Genomic DNA, 24,326 nt, shown 5'->3' on the forward strand with positions numbered 1-24,326 from the left:
CTGGGCTTTGAGAGGAGGAGGAAGTTCAATGGTTTTTTAATTTTTTTATTTGTTAATAGACTATTAAACTAAGCCAAAGAAAGCTTTTATTCTTTTTTATGTATCGTATTATCAGCGCTATTATTTTCAAAGTTTTGTATTTCTGAAATTACTCCGCGTCTGGCGTTTCAAGTTCTCTTCCGCTTTTTTTCGGTCAGTTCTGCCGATTGGTCAGTTGACGGTTAGTAAACCGGAAATCTTCCACTATCTTTTTATTGTTGGTTGATTCGTATGAACTAGTGACGTCGTTCAAAGTAGTTCATTATCATTAAAATATTTTTTTCGTACATTTTCAAGAAACTTTGTCGTTTAATTTAATGCTCTAATATTTACCGCGCGTACGAAAACATTTTTTGTATTCAAGTTCCTCATTGTTCAAACGAATAAGAACAGTACAGGTGTACAGGTTTTTTTTTATCGATACCTATTTGCACTAATCATTTTTTTACTCGTATTAATATTGTCAGTACCACCTGCCAGTAATTATTTTCCCCATATCAATAGAGACCTATATATTTTTTAATAGGAACGTGTAAATTTGGTCATTTACGAAACTTTTACTTGTCATTGGTTAATTTAAAAACATCGACCATCGCACAATGTTTTTCTATATTACTTTAAAGCCAAGTCAGCCATATTTTTTTATAAAAACATGCATCAATGAGAAATCCAAAAATTGACGATAGTATTTTCTTAAGTACGCTTAAAGAATAACGTGGCAAATAATAATTAGAAAAATGTTGTCATGTGTAGGTCATTACACGTGGTGGACCTGGCTTGGACACGTGCGTATGCCTTAGGCCTTAGGAGACCATAACCCAAGTTGCCTCTTCTTTATACCTGCGGGCTCCCGTCGTCCTGGAAGGCCGTCGATGACTTTCTTTCGGCTTTATTCGGCGGAACTAGGAGACGCGGGATTGACGTGGGAGGAAGCGAGATTGCTGACTCGCGATAGGGTCTCTTGGAGGCGCCTGGTGATGTCCACATGCTCCACCTAGGAGCGAATGTGGAAAAAGAAGAGAAAATGAATGGCTATCTTGCCTTGAATTTTAATCACTATTTCCCGATCTGTACCTAGTAGTCCATAGGGTACTGCATAAGTACGCCGATTTCAACATGTCGAGATCATTTTTGAGGGGAAACTTCGTGGAAAGTAATGTGATCACTCTTGCACTTCCGATGCCATTCCAAGAACAATTGCGGTGTAGAACCATCATGGTAGGCGAACTTCCCAACTATTACGCTAAGAGGCGGATTCATCTACACTCGATTTCCTTTTGCAGGATTTTTACCTGAGAGTGCCATCAAATTGAAAACACGGAAACACCATGGCTCTTGTTTTATTTCACACCCATTACTATAATATTTATCCCTTCGAACACAGAACTTATATACTTATAAATTATTCTGAAATTTTCAAGTGATTTATTTTTGCAAAGTACAGCTGAAATCTTGACAATTTGACCGCACTAGTTATGTTATATTTTTATTTTGTCAATTGTTTTCTTATGTCAGGTGGTTTCCTGACGCAAAATGTAATAAGATCCTCGTCCACTTTGTAGTCATATCTTCTTAAGGGTGGGTTTGTGGTTCCTCTTTAGCCATTAGCATTCCCTTCGATTCCCGCCGCAGGTCACGCGAGGCATTACAGTCGCTTTACACCTATAGCGATCTAATTTCTTATCACGTGCCGCCTGCTTTGTGCCTAGTACAAGAACCAGACCTTCGCCACCCTCTCCCAGACCAGCGGACGGTGATTACAATCGCACCTTGAAAGGAAACTGTATTCTAAAATTACCCCGTCATACGAAGACTTCAACCTCCTTTCAACCGACCCTCTGAATTTCTATGAAAGGAATAATAAACTTTATATTTTATACAGCTCAGAAAATTCTAAATACGATTCACTTATTGGTAGAGGGATAATTCTTGCGTTTTTCATCCTTAAGTACCGTGTTGATAATATAATTAAATTTTTAACTTATTTGTTGACTTCATGGGATTTCGTTGTAATTTTATTTCAAATTATTTTATCTTAAACACAGTATAATATTTACTAGTCTTAGTTTGAGGTAGAAAGGGCATTAGCGCCTCTTGATCCTAACTGGGCCGTAGCCAAATAAATAAGTGGATGTAGACTTAGTATTTTAAATTTATAACTTATATTAAAATATAATTTGTTATATATTTTTTATAGAAATTTTAAAACATTATTTTCCATATTTTACACGGAATTTTATTTTATAAATTTATTACACAGATATTAATAACGGGGAATATATATATATAAAACTAATGAATTAGAAAATTAATACGGAGTATCTTTTGATTAGTTTGGTCTCCGTTTAACTGAGACTACTTAATAATAAATGCAAAGCTAACTAAAATAAAGGAATTTAAAGAACGGTAAGTACATATATGTATGTGCTAAGAATACATAATGTTACTTAAACATGAAATTTGTAGTAAAATGTATAATAAAAAACAAATATAAAGTAATGTATTACATAATTATATATTTAATATTTGTACCAATCATATAAAGTACATAATACGTTTATTAGTCTCTACATGTATTTTTCTTTGTGTAGTATTTAAATGATTGAATGTAAATTCAAACTAAGGGTGTCAAAAATACTGATTATGGCGTACTGAAATACTAAGTGGACGAAAGACTGAGGGCGAAAACAAATATTACTAACTAACTAAAAAATAACTAACCTAACAAAACCTAGCGTATATTATTTTCGCCCACTCAGTATTTTTTTCGCCCAATTTATTATTTATTCGCCCGGTTAATGATTCCCTTTTTTTAATCCTTCGCTACGCTAATTACATGTGCAGTTATTTTAATTTTAAAACTAGTTTTACATTTTGAGTTATTTGACATTAAATCATTAAATGTTTTTCAGCAATTACATTATATTGTTTTATACCAAAAAAGATGATACCTACAAGTATTTTATTATTTCTTTCTCAAAAGGAATTCTACGCCCGTAGTGTATCACGGTTGGAACCCTCTGGGCTCGATTCTCTGTGAGATCACGATAAACAAATGTGGTTTTCTCGCGCATGTGTGTTATACGCTGTTACTATCACTGTTACCCTTAGCTTGTTGCGCTGCCATTTTTTTTAAACTCAGTTTAACCGAAATAATAGATCTACACAGATCGTAGCTACATCAGGGTACCGATTACGTTGGGAAGATAATAGTTGTATCTTCAACTGTCCATAAAGTAAAATTGAATTTTCTGTACGAAAATGTATTTATTTTTATAATAAATCTATATATCGTCTTCACTGTCCTAATTAAGCAAAAACAATTTTATATGATTTAATTTCAAAAATTCAATTTCACTTTATAGACAACTGAAGATAATTATTTCCCATAGTAATACAAGCCCAGGAACTTATGTAACACTGGTTAAATATGATACCCTTTTATGAGATTAGGATACATTTATGAGATTAGGATACATTTATATCTACTACTCAAAAGTACAAAAGTAGTACTCAAAATATTGTTGGTAATTAATTTTCAATCTTTTAAAATCAAACAAAGGTGTATGAGCGCTTACTACTTGATAAATGTGTCACATTCGGCAGGCGTTCTTACTTTTTATATTTGAAGCACAAACATTAAGATTTTTTAATTTCCATTTTTTTTTTCTTTGAATTAAAAATTAAATGCATAAATTGTTGGGTATATTTTTTATTACTTCAAAATAAACACTAACTCAATTGATAGAACATGTTCTTTTGTTTTTTACAATAAACTTTATCAACATTTTATCCAATTTTTTATTTTTTTATTTATTGGTTTTGTGTTTTTTTCAATTTTTTTTATCGCATTTAATGATTTTTGCATAAAACAATCTCTTTTTTTATATATTTCTGTGTTACATATCCTACGATTTTTTCAATCATGCCTTGCAGTATGTTTTATTCAATTAAATATTTATTGCATTTGATCAACACTCATATTACGTCTTGTAAAAATAATTTATAAATATATTTACATGTGTACTACTTCCGTTAATCGGCAAATATCGTGACTGTACTTAAACCAAGAATGAACAAAATGTACCCCGGACTTAACTTTTGTCGCAACATTTCTGGGAAAACTAAACATAACTTATTCCTACATATTATACTCCATAAGCAAAATTCAAACTATGTTAAGTTTATGAAACCCTATTCAATATATAAGTTCTATGTATAGAATATATGGGTATGCGGGTGAGGACGGAGGAGTAAGGTGTAGTGGGGGGTAGTAGTAAGATATTTGTAAGGAAAAGGGTTTCTTTTAACACTGTTTTCCCTTTCTCCTCATTTCCATATAAACCTACCATTTAGATTGCGAATTTTTATTTAAAATCTAATAAATATTGACTTCTTATTATGTTTCCCTTTCACTAAGCACACCGATATCGACACATGGTTTTTATAATATGGTGTAAAAATCTGGGCACCTTAATATTATTTTTTTAATTATCCTTTTAAAATGTTGTATATATTGAATAACCCCCAAACTACGAATAAACTCATCCTGTTTTAGATATTAAAAGTACATCATTTTGAGTATATTTTTGAAATCTTGTTTTTTCTACTATTTTCCATACGTCTTTTGATTTACTTACTTACTCTCTTGATTTACCTCTATTTTATATATTTTTATTTTCCTGTGACATGCTTTATGAGAAATGAATTCTTTTTATTATTGTTGCATGTTTTTAACGCTTGCCTAACCACACTTTATTTTGCTGAGAATTTAGCTTGTGCTTACTTTTTTATATATTTTAACGATATGTTTTTTTTTCAGGAATCACCATGAAATGTAAAACTTTTGTTTTGTTTAATTTGTGTCAAATTGATTAGAAAATAATCTTATAAATCTTATCTGTGACAAAATAAATCAACAAATTTATTAAACACGTTGAGATATCAAATTACAGCATTTGTTACCAATTATTACTATAATTTTGCATTTATATTACAATATTCTATAATTTATTCATTTTCTTATAATTTGAAAAACTATTCAGACAACAGCTTATAAATTTTGTCGCAGTAGATTGTAACTCTTTTTCCTAAATCTTTATTTTTAGACTATTAAAATTAATATTATAAAAATGACCATGCTCATTTTATTATTCTTGCAATGATTTAAAACATCTAGTAATATTTTCAGTGAAAATATTTCAAACCGTCAATAACGGAGAAAATGACATTGCGAACTGAAAACGATCGCATAGATCTCTCTTTAATTCCAAACAAAATGACTACGATTATTTCATGATGCCAAAGTTCATCACTACTACTTCTACTTCGGACATACAATTACTTTATTTTACAATATATATTTTTTTAGGTAGTGTGAATTCTTTGTTGTATTTTGTTTTTGATTATTAATTATCTGTTATTTGCTTTACATTAAAGGTACATCCATGTGGCCGGTACCGCCATAATACGGTTGTGTTCATATTGGCTAAGGAATATAACCTCAAAAACCTTAGAACCATTCACCGCTTGGATCGGCTAACTTCAGGTGAGTTTGTAAATAAAATTTCTGACTAATGATTGAACCGATTTATGTATAAAACACTTCATTTATTTTATATTTTCTTTAAATAAATTTGTTTTATAATTATTTCGTTTGAAACCTCATTCTCGATCTAAATTCCTTTTCAATTCCTTTCTAGAAACACCCCATTCACACAACTTCCATCTCCGTCTTCTCTATTACTATTGCCGAATATACATTAATCTTAACAAAGAAGATGAAACCATCAAAAAATACGAAAATATAGGCATTTACTCGGTTTATGACCTGTCATCCCCTAATTTGAGTAATAACTACTGCTTTTAACCTAATGGTTATTTTTTAATATTTGACTGCATTCACATGTATCTCTTAATAGAAAGCATTCATTGCTAGAACTGCGCTATTTTACTTTTAAAGAAACCTATTCTCTGATGAGTAATTATTTTTAATTTTTTCAATCAGTGTGGGAGTTTAAAAAAAAAATTATTTAGACAAATATTCTTATCATTGACTATGTTCTATAACAATTTTTTTTTGTGGAAATACATGAATTTTTAACGTTTCCCTGAAAAGATCCCAGAATTTCCAGAATCCAAAAATTTTAGTTTTTAAATGTTATAAACATATTACCGTTAATTGGGTTATTTAATTTTTTATCATTTATTTATTTTATAAATTTATTGCATAAAATTGGTATACACATTTAATAACAGGGAATCTATATAAAGCCAATGAATCGAAAATGAAAACGGAGTGTTCTCTGTTTATGATAGTCTCCATTTTACATGGCGCAGCCTGTTCTATGATGGAGATTTTTTATTTTTTAGAGCATAAGTAGTTATATAGCAATAATAAATTTAAAAAAACTAAAACTTCTTAATTATAAATGCCTAGCTAATTAAATGTAAGAAATTAAAAATCGTTATTATACAAATATAAAGTATTTATATGTGCCAAGAATACATGTTACTTAAACATAAATATGTGAATTACTGTATAAAATTACCCGTAAAAAAATTATACCTCTATAAGTGCGAATTTTTAATAGTGTTACAATATTTTGAGTTTCTAAAATGTTTGTAGACAAAATACTGGATTTTACACCCTTGGAAGTTATACGGATTATCAAATTACAAAAGAGATGAAGATGGAGGCATTTACAGGGCCTATGACCTTTCATTGGCTAGTTTGGTAATATTCAAATTTTCACCATTTTACCTATGTTTGAACATCCATATTTCTTCAATTCTTTCTTCTGTAACATCGTGTAAAGTGGCCACTTATACCAGCCAATGACGGGTCGTACGCCCTGTAAACGCCTAGACCTCCATATTTCTTTCTCTAAAATGTCCTCCATCTCTGCTGTGATTCATTATTATTGTATACGTCATCACTTTTAAATATTTTACTAATGTGTATTATATATCTTAAACCTTGCTTTTATGTTCTATTCCAAAAAAATATATCGGTCTGATTTTTCAAATTCTAATTATTGTTGAAACACTTTAAACGTTTTATTTTTCGAGGAATATGTTAAGTGAACAAAAATAGTGATACGATTTATTCATATTGAATTATTAATTTTATTGTGCAGCAGTATTGTTTTTGTTTGTTCATTTAAATTGAGAGAACCTATGCATATGAAATGTAACGAGAAAAGTTTTGTATTTATCCATTGCTCCACAAGTTTAAATAATGTTTCGTTTAATATTGTGAATCGAAGTCAATATTAGGGGAATTTGATTAGTGTGACGAGACGATTTGATTGTCAATTTGTCATGATGAAATTCATGCATAGGTACTAAAATTAGTTCTAGTTGATATCAAGTCCTATTAAATTACTCACTCCATTTCGTACCTGAATAAATCTCATTTTAGGGTATCATTTGCTCCCTGAAATACCTCAAGGGGCATGTTTGATTTGGTGTTACTCTGTTAGTAGGTTCCAGTGCATTAGATGCATATTTTGGTTTTTATCTGGAGCTTCCCACAGAAGCTATATAAAGCAGTGAGATAGACTATCTTTCTCTTTCTTTTGTTCCTGTCTTGCTTACGTAGCTCCCGAAACAATGGTCGTGTTCATCGGTTCACATTTTTGCGGGTCCTTGCAGTAATTGTTTTGAATTATACCTATTGCTGTGGACTTCGGCGAATTGATCATATCAACTATTTTCCTCAATCCAATGATGTACATATTATGTACTTCTGGATTACCTTCTTTTAGCACAAATATGCCAAAGCTACCAGATCACGGAGAGCTCCCTAGGGAAGCTTTTTTCGTTCGGCAACGGACAATTTTTCCTTGTATGTGAGCACCGCCAAGAAAACTTGTCCTCATAAGATGGGCAAACTGTAGCTGTGGACCGTAATGAAAGGAGTTGCTTCTCAGTGCATAGATTTTTTTTCTGATGATATGATCAGACGTAATAAATATTATTACATTTTCAATTATTGCGTTGAAGAGACGTTGAAAAAAAAATTGAATAGTTTTATTTTGACTTTTTTACAATATTATAATATTCATTTGAAAGGGTGTTTTCACACCAGAATATTTCATAGTCTCTGGACTGGTACCTGAAGCGTAAGACTGATCATCTTATCTTCATGTAACAAAAAATATCAAGATACGCTGCGATCGATGTACTACTGCAGTGTCCTATGCACCATTAGGTACTGAAAGGGAATGATGACGATGAGTTCTCAAAATAGTAGCAGTGGGCGACCGCCAACCCCCCCCCCCTGACCTTAATAAAAATTTTGGCTTCCCATTTCCCTTATCGCATTAAATATTATGTTATGAACAAAATAAAACGAAAGTTTTATCCGTTTCACATTTTTTCATAATTAAGAAACAAAAAATTACTAATTTTGAAATTATTTGAAGTTAGGGTAAAGCGCGGTACGGGGTGCGGCGGGGCGTTGAATTTTTCGAAATGTATTTTTTTATTTACTTTTTTGCTTGGTGATTTAGTTTTTGTTTTTTTTTTTTAAGGATTTTTTTTGTGAAACTGTTTTAGGTGTTTCGGGAGGGTAACTGTTTTAAAAAATTTGCCACCTCTACCACTGAACTAGTTGTGGAACCCATTTATGTAATTGTGAAACAACTGAACTAGGTGTGTAACGCACTTATGTAATTGGTAAACAACTGAACTGGGTGTGTAACGCACTAATGTCAGGGGTAAAAAACTGAACTAGGTGTGGAACGCACTTATGTGATAGTGAAACAACTGAACTGGTGTGGAACGCACTTATGTCAATATGTTATAGCTGAACTTGGTGTGGCACGCAGTTATGTAATTGTGAAACCACTGAACTAAGTGTAGCACGCACACTTACGTCATTATGAAATAACAGGAGTAGGTGTGACACGATATTAATCTTGATACAACTAAAGTTAGTCTAATACACTTATGGTAAAACAACTGGATTGTGTGTAATGTGTGATACGCCCTTAATTATGAAGAGTCCAAAATGGGTCTGTTTATAAATTACGGAACAACCGGAGCGGGTGTAACGCGCTCTCACGTCAATTATTTTATTTCTGCGTTTTGTTTTAGGATTGTTGTTGTTCGGGAGGAGTCCCAAGAAGGCACGTCAAATGGAACACCAGATCAGGAATAGGCAGGTGAACAAGGAGTACGTGTGCAGAGTTGAAGGAGAATTTCCTGAGTAAGTAATCCTTTAATCGTTTATTTACATCCTGATTGCGACTCTATGACATAACAAAATAGCGGTTTCAGGCATGTAGGCAAACTCCATGACCACTCATCATCGTTAAAATTCCTTCATCCGCTGACGATAGCACATCGGTCTATACATGAATACTTCAACCGCAGCGTATTAGCGATCATTTCTCATTTTTTTCATTTCATTTTTTTGCACAACAACAGGCCAGGAAGCCCAATTACAGTGGTGAATTACATTACAAAACAACCAGGCCTGAGAAAAATCAAATTTTAATTTTTGTGTTCTCACCGGGAATCGAACCCGGAACCTTCCGTGCGTGAGTCAAGCGTCTTGAGCACTAACCACGGAGGCCGCCATATTCATGAAGGCATGATCAGTCTTCAAAAACCAGTGCAAGGAATAATCAGTACACCACATGGGTAGAAGAATCTCCACTGGCGTTTATTTTTCATGATTTTTACTTGAAAGAAGTCGAGAACACTCGTTCTTGGTTTTAGTTCAATTTCACACATAGAACTGTATCCATCTTTCCGCCCGAATACAAAACCGTTCCCATATAATTTGAAGTAATCAAAACCGGCTGTTTTTATGTAATTTTTTTATTATTCAAAGCAAACCAGACATGGTTTTATTTATACAATTATGTTAGTATCGCGTATACAAAAAAAAAAAAAAAATTTACAGAAATTATTATCCACAAGTATCACGTAGATACTATTATTTACTATGTAAATAATGTGAAACATGAAATAAAAACCCCTCATCATACACTATAGTATTTGCGTTTACTTGTTTATTTAAAATTAACGTATTTCATGGGCCTTACTCATAAACTCGGCATAAAGTTACGCCTAGGTATAGTGGTAGAATACGGATGAGAATACCATCTTTATTATAATGGCAGAATAGGGATGGGAATTTCATCATTATTTCACCAGTATGTCTAGGCGTAACTTTATACCAGGCTAATAAGTAAGGCCCCATATGTTTTTACTTTAATTTCCCCTGTGAAAACTATTAAAGAACTAGTTGTGGAAATTCTGTACCTTCAACCTCAACTGAAATGAATTTTGAACTCAGAACTTGCGTTTTAATTCATGTGAAGGGGATGAAATTTCTTGTGCAAAGTTTTCAGTTTTGGCAAGACTCGCATTTGCATATAAAATTAAGCTTATGCATTCAGCCAACAATACCGAGGATTTGCTGGTGACGAGTTGCGCTATATCATCACCCCAAGCCCCCACCCTCTCCTAGCACCTTCCATATCGTATTACTGTATAGCACCTACCACAAACCCTCCGGTGGCCCGGATACTGTATGCCTCTTTAGCAGCGTTCCCCAATTATTTTTTCTTAGGAAACCGACCACATATTTTTTTAATCTTGTAAATGCTGTTTTTCAGCAAAATTTATCAAAAGTTTAAAGTCACGAGAAGTAGCTAGTTTCGGATGTAGTAATTTTAAAGAATTATTTTCAGTCAATATACATACGATTATGACTGGTATGTTTACCTTATATTTTGTTCTATGGGGTTAATAGTTGAAAATACCGCTCGCTTAGAATGTCATGATACATTTTCTTAACACTTTTTATGTTTTGGTTTAAACATTGATTATTAAACCTCACATTTTGGAATCGCTGCTCTACAGTGTAGTAATGCACCCCTGACTATCACGAAATACATGTCGCTGTCAGAAATCCATTTCTTCACGGCTGCCTCACACGATATTTTGCAAGCCGCGATCTATTCCAACTTCCAAGTTTCTTTGTTTTAAAAAGATAAACGTCATTTTGTTCACAGCGAATATACACGTAACTGCGCAATTATCTTTTCACTTTGTTTTGGAATTTTTCACCGTGTAACTGATACTTTTCTGTTACTAGAATGGAGTAAGTATTTTTTGCTCTTGTTATTTTATAATGTGTACATACCCAACATACAATAATTTTAATATGCATTTTGAAATAATAAATCGTCATTCCTCATACGGTGAAATATACCGCAATTATATTTTTCGTTAGTCTTTTGAAAGCTCGCGTTTGCCTTTATTTGTACATTTATAGATCAACATGCATAGGTACTATGAAATATACATAGGTATATGAATACAGTACTATGAAATATACCGTAATTATATTTTTAATTAGTCTTTTGAAAGCTCGCGTTTGCCTTTATTTGTACATTTATAAATCAACATGCATAGGTACTATGAAATATACATAGGTATATGAATACAGTACTATGAATTATACCGTAATTATATTTTTAATTAGCCTTTTGAAAGCTCGCGTTTATACATTTATAGATCAACATACGTAGGTACTCTCACATGTTTTAAATAATTTTATTTATTATTTATGTTCAAAGCATTAACTTTGTGGTCAAACATTTTAATTAATGTTAGTAAATATTGGTATTTAACCACTTACCGACTTTTTATTTCTACCGGTTTCGAGACGCAGTATACATAGTATTTACAAATAAAAACGAAACGATACGTTATTTTACACGATAAATCACATGCAGTGTTAAAGGGGATGCAAACACCACCATGTCTGAATATGCACCTCTGCTTGGCGAAGGGACGGGTACGTCTTGAAACCGGTAGACATAAAATGTCGTTAAGTGGTTAAATTATAATATTTATAAATATTGATCATTTTATTTAATGTTAAATTCACTTTTATTTTAAAACAACCTTCGTAATCCTGTTTTAGCTTTGGTAGGTACTTGGTCGCTATCCGCATCTTTTTGTACATTGATTAGTCCGTTTATTAGTTGACTGATTAGTACACATCAGTCCAAGTACATTGTACATAATATCTTGTGATCATATAAACAGTCTGTTTTACCTCTATATTTGGTGCAACAAAAGAAAAAAAATGAGTGGGGAATATAGAAGTCTAGGCATTAACAGGGCCTATGACCTGTCAATGGTTGGTTTAAGTGGCCACTTGTAACATTCACCATTCTGTCTAGGTTCAAACATCCGCATTTCCTTAACTCTTCCATCTGTTGACTTTTGTAAAGTAAAAGAGCTGAAACCTTTAACACGTGGGTGAGATTCATCCGGGTGAACCAACTCACCTGCTAGGCAACGCCTGAAAACAATTTTCCAATTTATGTACTTCTTCTTTTACCGGTAAGTTGATTTGACAATGTTTTACGCTTTACAATTCCAGAAATGTCGTGTTCTGTTTTTACCGACCTTGTGATTTTAAAAAATGTGGCGTGTTGAAAATAATTATCTTTTATGTAAATTGTGTCGTTTATCTTTCTATTACTATCCCGGTGAGTTTTCTTCTCACCGGGAAACCCATTTGCACTGAATAATATCGATTTTCCATTTATGTTTCCTCGATTCCTTTGTCACTCTATACTCTGTACCAAATGGCCCGTGCCGCGTATACTGTATGCTGTACAGTGTACAGTATATGTACAGTATACACTGTACACTACACTCAGTCTACCCTACATAGGACTGACTACTGCTACACCTAGTACCTACTGTAAGTACTACGTGTTGCACTTATTTATGTCTTGTCTGGTTGCGCCGTTAAACGCCGCCTTTACGATCCCGGGACATCCCCGAGGCTTTTTCTTATTCGCTTTACTATCGTCACCGGGCCTTGGAATAAATATTTGGCAGTCTCCATCTTCTAGACTGCTTGCCTTGTGTCAAGTCCTTATACCTTTCCAAAGTAATATGCACGGTACGACAGTACGGTTTTATAATTCAATAGTCTCTTACTGATCGTGAGAAACTTTATCTGATGTCTTTTTTTTTATTAATAATAAAACATATAATAAAAAATTACATATTATACTCCCAGGAGTTATTGGAAACTCATTTGGGACCGTACATAAGAAAAAATATTTTTTTGGCTGTACATAATATCATACAAATTAATACATTCGAAATAAAAAGAAAACATTTATTGTATAAGAAACATTAAACACCATCTTATATAAACTACATTAATAATTATCAATATCAAAAAGATTTAAGAAATATTTTTTTAATTCCGACAATTCTAGATTTTTTATTCAGTTTTTCGTGTTTCATCAGGCAGTTTATTATATTCGGAATGGCCAATATTCTCCAAGGACCTACTGCCAAACTTTGTTGAGCGAAACTTAGACACATGAAGATTCCTTGAATAACGCGTATTGTAATTATGAAAATTATGACTAAATGTGTATTTTAAATTTGAGTGAGCAGAAAAGTTGATGATATTTAAAATAGTATTGGTTATGTCTTTTTTTTTAAAAATATATTTCATTTAAAAATATGCTTGCTGCTGCCGTACGTTTTTTAATAATATGTTTTCTTTAAAAAAAGGAGATACACAATAATACATGTTTGCGATAAATTTACTGCAGAACAGTCACGTGTTTCACAATATATGTTCTTGAATTAAATTAGTTTAGCTGTGTGGGGATTTAGGGATTTACAGGTAGAAAAACTGAGCTGTTTCTAATCGAAATTTTCCCTTCGTCTTAAATAAACTTAAAATAAATCTTTTTCATCCCGTTTTTTTTAAAATTTAGAAACCTCTGAAGATTGGATGCCGTAAGATCAATAATGTCTAAAATTCAGTTGGTTTTTTATTTTCGAAAGCCTTAGGCATAGAATTGTAATCGTCTAAAAACCGCGTACGCGTATTAAACTGAAGCCGACAAAACTACTCATAAATAAGAAGTTTTACGTTTTGGCCATTAGTTACTCTGTAGACGTCGCTTCGTGTGCAACTGCCAATTTAAATTCAATTTCGCCGTGTTATGTCGTTTTTAAGTGTCAAAATACTCCTGGGATTAAAAGGGAATATGGTGGGATCACATTCCATGTGTAAGTAGCGAATTCACAAATAATGTTATTTAAGAATTCGATTATTTTACCGTCTGTCAGATTGTTAAATAAAATAAGGTGGACATTTTGTTAGGATTGCCAGGATAGTCGAATTTTTTACCCGGCTTTCTATCAATAAGCGTTTGTGTTATATCAAACTGCATTAATTTTACTTATATATATTATTGGATCATTTATATAGCGCCATTTTCGTACTAAATGATTATTTAATGGTTTTTTTTACGTTTGCCTAATAAAAGTACCTGTTTTTTTTTAATGGTCCAATCAGTAAAATATTCTTTGTGGTAAAACATAACATCACATTACACAAAATTGTGTCATGATAATATATATCTCGCTGTCTGGTAACATTGCGCGGCCACATCACGCATTCGCGCAGGCGGGATGTCAGACTTTTGGACACAGTGCGATGCATACAAACATGATTCTAAGCGCTTTCTGGTGTATTCTAATTCTATTGCTTTAGGCTTCAGTGGAATTTTTGTCAGTCCAAATTACACTTTATTAGACTATTCCGTTTCGGTAAAAATAATATCTTCTTCTGTTTTTAGCCTTTTTATTACTTTTCTTGTATGGAAATATCTAAATCGCATTTACGTGAGAGGCATCCCTACTACAAAATAAAAAAATTAATTCGTTTATTAGTCTAATTAAATTTGTTAATGTATTCGTTCACAAATATAATTTTCTAAATTGGACTTCCGTTCTTTTTTTATCTCTCAAATTATATTTCTTGTCCCCACGCATCTCATCTAGTGCTGTTTTATTTATTTATTGACGGACTCATTCAGTCCATTAAGTGACATTAAATGCGTTTCGTTGTTTTATATGCAGGCACAATTAAAATAAAATACAACTAAAAAATATTAAAGCTTGGACAAAAAATATATCTACCTGGAGACAAATTCTGGCCTATTTTAGTGATTGTTTGAGTTTTTAGTGGCATACATTTAAAAAAGGTCAGATAATGTCTTAATTTTACAATGCGACACAATCGGGACATTGGTGCATGCAAATAGTTTGTGCTGGGTTGATCGAGGAACAGCACATCATTATTTCGCAACCGGCGGATCGGAACATTGAATGCCACTTGTTTAGTTCGACATTTTCTGATTTCAGTGAAGAGATAGAATGCCGAGAGCCGATTGAGGTAGTGAGCTACAAGATCGGAGTGTGCAGAGTGTCTCCTCGCGGGAAGGAGTGCGCCACAATCTTCAAGAGACTCGGCTTCAACGGGCGAACCAGCGTCGTCCTGTGCCGGCCGCGCACTGGACGCATGCATCAGATTAGAGTCCATCTCCAATATCTAGGTAACTGAAACAGAACAGAATACTTTTGAGCCCGTATATCGTCAGTTCTCAAAGTAAAATCGAATTTTCTGTATGAAAATATGTACATTTATGTGAAAATTTTAAGTGTCTTCGGCGGTAACCTGTAATCAATATGTTTTAAAAATAAATTTATTTATGTGTATATTCAATTTTTGTTTTATATTCAATACACAAAATTTTATTTTACCTTATAAACAGTAATTGAAAATACCTATTAACTTCCTTGGCTTGCAAAAATGTTGCTGACCGGAGTGTTTTTAACAGTCGAAATATTCGCATCTGTTTTTCAACAACTAAATTATAATACAATATTTTGTTGGGATGAAGACGTTTTTTAAACGTCATAAATCACCTAAATTAGTTTCAATTTCAATACCAATGACGTATAATAAATAAACACGTTATTCCTATGTTTAGCAAGCGTTAAATCTGATTTAAATTCTTAGTAATTATTAGTCTAAAAAATATTGGAAAAGCTATTCACAATAAAACTTTTTTTTTTAAATGTGCACGTTTTTTCAGGGCCATACCGCGAAACTTCAGAAGAACATTATGACGCATTTTTTGAAATATCTTAATGAATTTTTGAAACAATACGCACCGGACGCGGACTAGGGAAGCGGTTGGGTAGGGGAGAGTGAAGAGTTTTGTGGAACAGATACTAGTCCGAGACATAATGGAATTTCTTAATTTTTCAAATTATATTAATGATTTAAAATAACTTTTTAAACAAACCAAACAATTAAATGTAACTGAACTCTTTAAACTAGAATCCTTAAAATTTATTCATAAATTAGCCACTGATGTAATTGTAGACGAAGAATTAAAACTTGAAAAAATTAGTAAAAATTAACACAATACGAGAATATCAGAAAAATATCATTTGCAACCTTTTAAAACGAAAAATGGAAAATCGAGACTAATAAACCATGGACTAAAATTATACAATAAACTACCAGACAAAACTAAACAAAAGACTCAGACAACCTTTACAAAAGATGTTAAAAATATTATTATTAACAGTAGAATGTGAATTTTAAAAGTAAACATATTTTGTTAAATGTATGTAATCCGTTAGGGTTTATCAATGAAAAATTAAAATTATAAAAAAATTTAAAATTTAAAAAATATAATAAAATTTCTTTTCACAAAAAAACTGTTTTTGAAAAAAAAAATCGGTTTTATTAAAAAGTTTTTCTTGAGGAATATTCCTCTGAAGTTTCGCAATCTGGCCCTGAAATACGTGCATAAGAATATTATTTTTTCTGCAATCCATCTTCATAAGGATTATCGAAAAATATATTAGCTACTATCAAATTTATATTTTTTTATGAAATTTCATTTAAATTACAAAATTCATTTTATTTTTACATAATTGACAGAACAATTCTGACAGCTTTTTTAGTATAAGCACCTACCAGAAATTATTAGCTACTTTTCATTTGTGATCTGATAGAAAAGATGTACATTGAAACAGTTACTCATCAAAAAGCTTTACCATTGTTATCCACCTACTTCATAATATTCTAATGAGACTTTTAAAAACCTTAATATTTTAAATTAAATTTCAGGTTATCCTGTAGTAAATGATCCTCTCTACAATCATCCTGTGTTTGGACCTCTGAAGGGCAAAGGAGGCGACTTGGGTGGAAAGTCTGATGAAGAGTTAGTTAAGGATCTCATCTCCATACACAATGCAGAAAACTGGCTCGGGATGGATGGAGATTCTGAGTTATCATTATTTAAACCAAAGGCGGACTTGGATCTCGATAAAGGAGATGGTATATACTTTAATATGCTTTAAAATAAGTAACTTTTATAATCACTATTAAGGTAGCGAGGCTAGCAAAGTAAAACAAAAAATGGAGAAGTTCTTGAAATGTTAGTTCCTTGCTATTGTTGATATTTTAAAATTTCATGTTGAAGCTGATTTAAGGAAGTATATTGAATTATTGTTTGTCCAAAAATCCATGGCAATTGGTGAAATTTTACAGCATTATAATATTAATGTATACATACTCTTGGACCGTTTGGCACACGGTTATAAAATTTATAATAATTATGATCCAAAGCCAATTTGGTTTAGCTTTTCTTAATTTTTGACAAATATTTCAGTGCACTTTACAAGTATATTTAATTTTCAAATAACGTTAAAGTTATACATTTTCAAACAATTTTTTTAAACCTTATTAGCAAGATTTTTTTTATCAAATATGAAATAGGGATAAACAATAATGTTTTCATGGTTTTATTCAAAATCATCAAAATGTAAAATAATTAAATACTTATTATTTTTGTATTTCTTTATTGTACTTTGATTTTACAATAAACTGATTTTAAACCATTTTAAGTTCCAACTCCAGTATGCAGTATTGAGTTTGGACGTATTCATTATTTGTATTTTCTCATAAATGTTGAACTTTTTTAAAGTTAAGCATAGACAAAACAGAAACTGCTTCCTTTAAAACAGTAAGCATTTCATTAAAATATGTGATAGATTTTTTTTAATATCTGTGTTTTTTCCTTCAGTAGGCCACGTGTCAGGCGGTGAGGAAGACTGTGAAATCGGTTCAGCGTCACGGGAGTCTTCCCCTTCCCTGGAGTCCCCCACCCCAGCCCCACCCCCTGCACTTATCACCCCACCACTGCACAAGCCTCGAGATGACATCCCTCACTCTGCCTTTACCAATGTCTCCATATCTCCCCAGGCAACAATCAATTTAGGCAGATCTAAGGTTAGTTCAATACTACTCGTACTACACCAGTATATTCATAAGAATTATTATAGTACTGATTATTTCGGAATAAGATAATAAATATAATAAGAATGTCCAAATTTTAATACAAATAAAATATTGAATCCAGTATGTAAAAAAAGGGCGGAAAATAATTTAGAGTGATGCTAGTTATAAGGCTTTCCTCTTGGGGTAACATAGCAGTGTTGAATTAGAATTTGGCATTTCCAGTGTAAACATTAGTTCTAGGTCTGATATTTAATATTTGTCTCTCGATTCCTTTATTTTATAATGTATGCCTATGTTTTGAATATTTTTATCCTCTCTTTAGAACGGTCATCTTTTATGTCTATCTGAGAGCTGTTAGCAGCTGATATTATATTATCAGCAACAAAAACTATGCTCTGTTTAAACTATTCTGTTTCTATGCCTTTTATGCTAAACATTGTTTTATTTACTTTTTAGGTAACAGTGGCCACACAGACGGGACATGAAGCACCAGACATGCTGTTTAATCAAGAAAAAATGTCTGTGGATCCGCATTGCTATGAATGTAAAGTCCGTTACCGTGACCCACGACCCAATGACCTTGTTATGTATTTGCACGCATGGAAATATCGGGTATACATTCTTCCTATAATCTAATTAGTTTTTTTTTACGTTTCTTAATGAAAAATATTTTATTCCTTGACTTTCATGGTGTTATCCATAATTCTGATACTAAATTACCATAATATATTGTAATAACTATGTCAATATTTTTTTTCCCTTTGAAAACTTTAACCAAGTGTTGAAATAGTATTTTTATGCATTCATCAAAACTAAATTTTTAATAGAAATATAAAAAATTCATTTATATTTTATGCTAACTTTAACCCCTTCTTTTTCATTTAAACCATTGACTTTTCGATCTAACTCAACTGCAGAACCGGATTGTAAACACAGAACAGAGAATCAATTTGTTACCTAATTACGTCAGCTATGTTAAGATTTTGATTTTTTGTTTTCATTCTTTGAAATGCTTCGTAATAGGCATTTTTTTTTTTTTGCCTTTAATATGTCATGCTCGTTAATATTTTATTATTTCTATTTCTTAGTAAATATTGTGTATGAAAATGTCTTTGGTTGAAATGAAATAAACTTCTTTTATTTTTCAGGGTCCTGGGTGGGAATATGAGACAGAGTTACCCGACTGGGCCAGTGTGGATTGGATTGATACAGAGAGCCAATGATAATTATCTTTCAAACCATTTATTTCTCCATTTCAATAATAATATTTAGTATTATGTTTAGTTTAATTTTCATGGATTCACTGAAAAATTTTAGACAAATAATTATGTACACTCAATATGTTTGATTAGCGTGCGAACCATTTTTTTGTCATCTTAATTATTTGTGATTTTTATTTATGTCTTGTGTATGTAGAGGTTTTGCATAATATTCTTTCAGAACATCGAATTGGAAAAGTGGACAATTATCATGAATCTGATACACGAAAATTTAGGAAAGTGGTATTTAAAGGAGTGTTTTTATTTAACTTGATTGAGTCAATTATTATTTACACTATTTTGGTTATAGATTTACATTTGAAAAAACATGTAATCCTCCATTATATTTGCAACTATGCTACATATTCAAGTCAATATAAAAATGACAGTGTTATTATCAGCTTAACCATTATGGATTAATTATTGAGTTTTAATTGATTTTTGAGTTGTTTTAATTGATTGAAACTTTCAGTATTCCTATTTATATAAAGATATTTGAATTTAGTTGTGTGTTTAGATTTCTCAGTGCTTTATTTTGTTTCCTTAGACACATTTATTCATGGAAAGCATGAGAGTTCTGTCCATTCCATGAAATGGATGTGGCTTGAAAATATTTTGTTACAGGTTATACGCATTTATAGAACACATTTCAATAAAGTGTTACTTGCATACTTATATTTTCTTCTAGCTGCGTTGATTGATTGAGATTCTGACCGATAGGTCTGAAACCTGAAGTTGGTAAAGTTACTTAACTCAATTTTGTGCTGTTATCCCAATCATGTTCTCCTGACATCAAATTCATTGTTTAGACCACAATACTGGTGTTGTTCCATACTACTAATTAAATAGATTCCTACTCTTTTATGGCAAAACCGCCATCACGTAAAATGATTTTATAAATAAAATTGTGTATTACAAGTAGATCAAAAACATTACTTGATAAATAAAACTGCAGAATGTATTATGCATAAATATATTTTCATTTTATAAGTGACTATGTAACAACATTTTTACCGACGTGTGTAATTTCTTTAAATTTCACAACCCACCTTTTTTAAATTTTCTTTTCTCCTATTGAATGTTCATTTTGAGTGTTGTAAATTAAGAGTATTGAATCTTAGAATTAAATGAAGATAACCTAAATTTAAGAGAGTACGTATTTTTTGTTATAAATGTACTGTATATTGTTATTACCATTTGACCACTGTGTACGTTGAGACATATTACCCAATGTGTGTGATCACAACACTTCATTTTATGGTGTTGCTTTATAAAAGACGAGTTTAAAATGTTATGTGCCTTCATGAAGTATATTGCTTAATTTAGTCAAGTTATATTGTAGTAAAAATCGTGTAAAAAGTAGTCAATATAAAATATCGTTACATTATATCTAGGCAATAAGAAAACAGCTTAAATGAAAACCAAAATTGTTTTAATTTAATCATATAATAAAAAGACATTTGTGATTATGGAAAAAATATTGATAGCTATTTTCTTTTTTATTTGGATCCTAAATTTTTAAACTTCAACGGTTAATTTATCATTTATCTTACAGTCACATGTGTGATACCTCTTTAAACACAATAAAATATGTTTGTATTCTAATTTTTATTATACTTATTGTTTATGTATTTAATGATGACCCTTGTTAATATCAATCACTTTTTAAAACAAAAAATTTGTTATGATAGTAATAAAATCAAAATAGACAATATTTTTGTAAAAATGACACAAGAAGTATCTCATCAGAAATTTGCTTTCGGATCCACACAATTTAAATTATTTTTCAGTTGAGTTCGGCTGTTATAAATCCCGTAAGAGCAATGGATTTATAAAATGTAATTTGATATTTTATGTTATTGTTTGGCCCATACTTTTCTTTGAATCATTTGTTTCGATAATTTTCATATATCGCTTTAGGAAAAAATCATATCTTTTTAAATGTAGTATTTTTAATTGAATTTTTTCATTATCGTGATGTATTTTTGTAGTTAACATAGATTCAGGATAGATAGAATAAAGCTTTGACTGTAGTTATTTTGTAGAAAAATATTCCTCATGTTTTTTTTTTCATAATTCTAATATTATTAATATAATCAATATTCTTGTACATGCAATCAGTTTCTATATTAATGAAAGTTTTCTAACTTTAAGGTGTAAATTATATTCTTTTACGGATCAAAATTTTTTCTTCTTCACTATGAGAAAATCAAATTGACATATCCACAGTATTTTAAATGCATGATACATACATAAATATGGAGTTATGTTTTAGGCATAGATCATTTCACTGTATCGTACAATGTGTTTACAAATAATATCATTCAATACATAGCTAGATTTTGAGCAAATGTTTATATGGCGAAATATTTTATAACTTTGTGAGACAATTATTTGGGACCTATAAAGATTATGTAAAATAAATGTAATTTAAATTTGACTTATAATTGCTTAAATAGTATAAATTGCTGTTTCTTTAGGAATGGATGTACTTTTTTCAGTTTGCGAATTCTTAATATTCTCTTTCTCTTAAATTTAAGCATATGAATGTATTCATTTGGTAATCTAAATCGAGCTTATTCCTAGATTTAACTATCACAAACTTTTATTAAATAAGAAGATTGTGTTACTAATTTCTTCCAACTTACTTTATGTTTGTACCATCCAATCTTTTACATTATATTTTAAAATATAATCTAGCATCAAAAGACATATTTTTATTTATTAGCATTTCATTGTAAACATTCTACGTGTTACTTAGTGTTTTAAGTTTACTATCCATATTAAGAATGTCATTATATTGGTCATTTGAATGTGTAATCTCTTCCATTATCGTGGATATAATTCTGTTTTTCTCTGAAAGTATGGCATAAGTAATATGTACTAAGTAATGTTATGTACAAAAATATGGTTTGTTTCATTGTTTTATATTATGTTGAATACAGAAAATATTAAATATGTAATGCATTTTTATTTACCTCTCATGTACATGTGGTTATAAAATACAGTTGTTGCATAATATGGCAAATATATTAGCAGATGGGTGAACAAACAAAGAGTCTCCTAATGAATTTAAGGTATACTATATTTTTATTTATTATTCTTGAGAAATTGATAAGATATAATAAACATTGTAGCTTTATTTTTCCAATAATCAACTGATATTTTTTTAATTATCTAGACAAAATTATTTGATATTGAAGGATTTTTGTAAAATAGTATTGTTTTTACATACTATTTTTGTTTCTTGATTAAAGACTATCGAAAAAAAACATCTGATATTCTCTTTACGAAAATAACCTATTCCGAGGACTGTACAATGCTGTTTTTTTTTTCTTTGTCCTCAAGACAGTTGAGTATTGTATATTTAAATAAATTATGTTAAAATGGCTTGATTTATGGGGTTTCTGAAAAAAAATTGAAAATAAAAATATAATTTGCTGAAATATACAAACTTTTTTTCAAATAATCCTATAAAAAATAACAATTTTGATGGTACGGGCTAAGACACAAACTAGCCCGCCACTTACAATAGGTATTTTATATGAGTCCCACATCCTGTCTCATATTTAACCCTCCCTCCCTGGTGATGTGCAGTTTGTACACATTGCGTCTTATAACTATAATGTCTTTATAAATATAATAAATATTGGGTTTAGATTTTCAGTATTTATCCATCACACATTTACGTATCGACTAAAATAATTTGTTATTAAATAATATGTACTTATTAGGCACAAAAAAGCATTTTATCGGAAATCGGGGATAAATTACAAATATCATCAAAAGTATACTCACAGTATACCAATAACACCTGGCATTACACGTCCACTAGATGTCCAGTCACGTAGTCCAGTACTAGCTACTTAGTAACTCTTAGGAAGTTGGCGCGGGTGCACGTTTTTCCCGAGTCGTTAGTGATACTCAACGGTTTTTTCATGTTTTAAGCAGTAAGATTTGAAATATTATCATCTTTGAATTAAATAATGGTTAATTAAAGCCATTCCCTATAAATATTCAATTTTTCACTTTTTAAATCTCTTATTTTTTTAATGTGTAGTGACTAATACTCAGCACCGTAACGCGCGAGTGTTTTTAGGAAAGTAAGGGAAAATTTAAAAAAAAATATTTCAAACCGACGTGCTCTCAGCTCGACTGTATCGGTTCTAAATTTGTTGTAACAGAAAGGGAAAATATTTTTAGAAGGCAATATAGAAGTCTAGGCATTTACAGGGCTTATGACCTGTCATTGGCTGGTTTAAGAGGTCACTTTACACAATGTGTAACATTCACCATTCTGCTCATGTTTAAACATTCACATTTCCTCAACTCATCCATCTGTTGACTTTTGTGAAGTATTTACTTTCAGCTCATTTGAGCTGAAACCTTCATCATGTGAGTGAGATTCATCTGGCTGAACCAATTCACATACAAGGCAACGCCTAAAAACAATTTTCCAATTTTTGTATTTCTTCTTATACCAGTTAGTTTAATCAACAATGTCAAAACACAGTCTGTCTGCAAACATACTCAAAAGTATGTCCAAATGTTTGCAGACAGACTGGATTTCATTTTAAAGACGCTGTGCATGATTACTCTAATATATATTTGTATGGAAAGAGGCGGCTACAGCGTTTTGAAATATTTTACGTGTCAAGGTTTGATTGAATTACAATAAAAAATAAATTACTTTGAAGTGGTTTTAATAAATTTAGAATATTTTATAATTTATTTTATCTAAGATTATGGAAGTATTTTTTAAAAATAATATATCTGTAACAGGCGCATAAAGTATGAGAAAAAAGACATTTTTGTGAATTTATCGCTCATCGACCTTTGAAAAATTCTAT

General features: G+C 31.0%; 1 protein-coding gene across 1 annotated transcript; it reads left to right on the top strand.

Annotated features, from left to right (window-relative positions):
* The first annotated feature begins 5,015 nt into the window (after positions 1-5,015).
* On the top strand, positions 5,016-22,434 carry LOC148272332 (pseudouridylate synthase RPUSD2-like). Its single transcript, XM_088240156.1, has 7 exons — positions 5,016-5,587; positions 9,142-9,253; positions 15,262-15,452; positions 17,045-17,254; positions 18,003-18,208; positions 18,674-18,829; positions 19,366-22,434. The coding sequence occupies exons 2-7, from the start codon at positions 9,183-9,185 to the stop codon at positions 19,438-19,440; spliced, it is 909 nt and encodes a 302-aa protein (XP_088096282.1). The 5' UTR covers positions 5,016-5,587; positions 9,142-9,182; the 3' UTR covers positions 19,441-22,434.
* Positions 22,435-24,326: the final 1,892 nt, after the last annotated feature.

This window comes from Micrasema longulum, unplaced genomic scaffold (assembly GCF_059751315.1).
Source record: "Micrasema longulum isolate JH-2025_06_02 unplaced genomic scaffold, ASM5975131v1 h1tg002372l, whole genome shotgun sequence".
In the NCBI taxonomy this organism is placed as follows: Eukaryota; Metazoa; Arthropoda; class Insecta; order Trichoptera; family Brachycentridae; genus Micrasema; species Micrasema longulum.

Bases quoted from the DNA above. Each gene is read 5' to 3' on its own strand.
- LOC148272332 (XM_088240156.1), top strand. From the start codon at position 9,183: ATGGAACACCAGATCAGGAATAGGCAGGTGAACAAGGAGTACGTGTGC. The intron at 15,453-17,044 runs GTAACTGAAACA...ATTAAATTTCAG, and splicing joins AGTCCATCTCCAATATCTAG to GTTATCCTGTAGTAAATGAT. The intron at 17,255-18,002 runs GTATATACTTTA...TTTTTCCTTCAG, and splicing joins GGATCTCGATAAAGGAGATG to TAGGCCACGTGTCAGGCGGT.